This window comes from Penaeus monodon, chromosome 33 (genome assembly GCF_015228065.2).
Source record: "Penaeus monodon isolate SGIC_2016 chromosome 33, NSTDA_Pmon_1, whole genome shotgun sequence".
Lineage (NCBI taxonomy): Eukaryota > Metazoa > Arthropoda > Malacostraca > Decapoda > Penaeidae > Penaeus > Penaeus monodon.
Genome location: NC_051418.1, coordinates 13302532 through 13302913, shown reverse-complemented (window position 1 = coordinate 13302913; position 382 = coordinate 13302532). Strand labels below are relative to the sequence as shown.

Sequence of the window (382 nt, the reverse complement as noted above, 5' to 3'; positions counted from 1 at the left end):
GCAGGCCGCGGTCCACGGGGGAAGCTGCGGCCGAAGTGTCTTGGCTGCTTGCTCCGTGGTAGCGGCCGCTGCTGGCGCCGGTGAAGTCATTCGCGTGCGAAGCCCCTGGCTGCGGCGTCGTACTGGGGTCCTATTGCGGCGCGAAGGGCCACTAGATCCGGGATACCGTCGTCCAGGGTCTTCCGGAGGCACGGGTCGAGGGCTTAGCGTAGACGTCGTCGGCGAAGAGGTCCATGCTTCTTCTATCTGGCTTCGCAGTAGGGCTGTCACGGACGCCTCGCTCGAAAGGAACAGTGCTGGCCCTGAAGGGAAGCGAGGGAGAGCCTGCCAGTGGGGTCAGGGAACGGAGTACGGCGCCGCCAACTACAATGAGTGCGCTTGT

General features: G+C 65.2%; 1 protein-coding gene across 1 annotated transcript in view; it reads left to right on the top strand.

Moving 5' to 3' along the window:
• Nucleotides 1-233: 233 nt before the first annotated feature.
• LOC119594256 (ETS-related transcription factor Elf-3-like) overlaps nucleotides 234-382 on the top strand; it is an 8286-nt gene continuing 8137 nt past the window's right edge. The window contains exon 1 of the mRNA XM_037943325.1: nucleotides 234-380. Coding sequence (XP_037799253.1) covers nucleotides 234-380 — 147 coding nt within the window. The remainder of the gene's footprint in view (nucleotides 381-382) is intronic.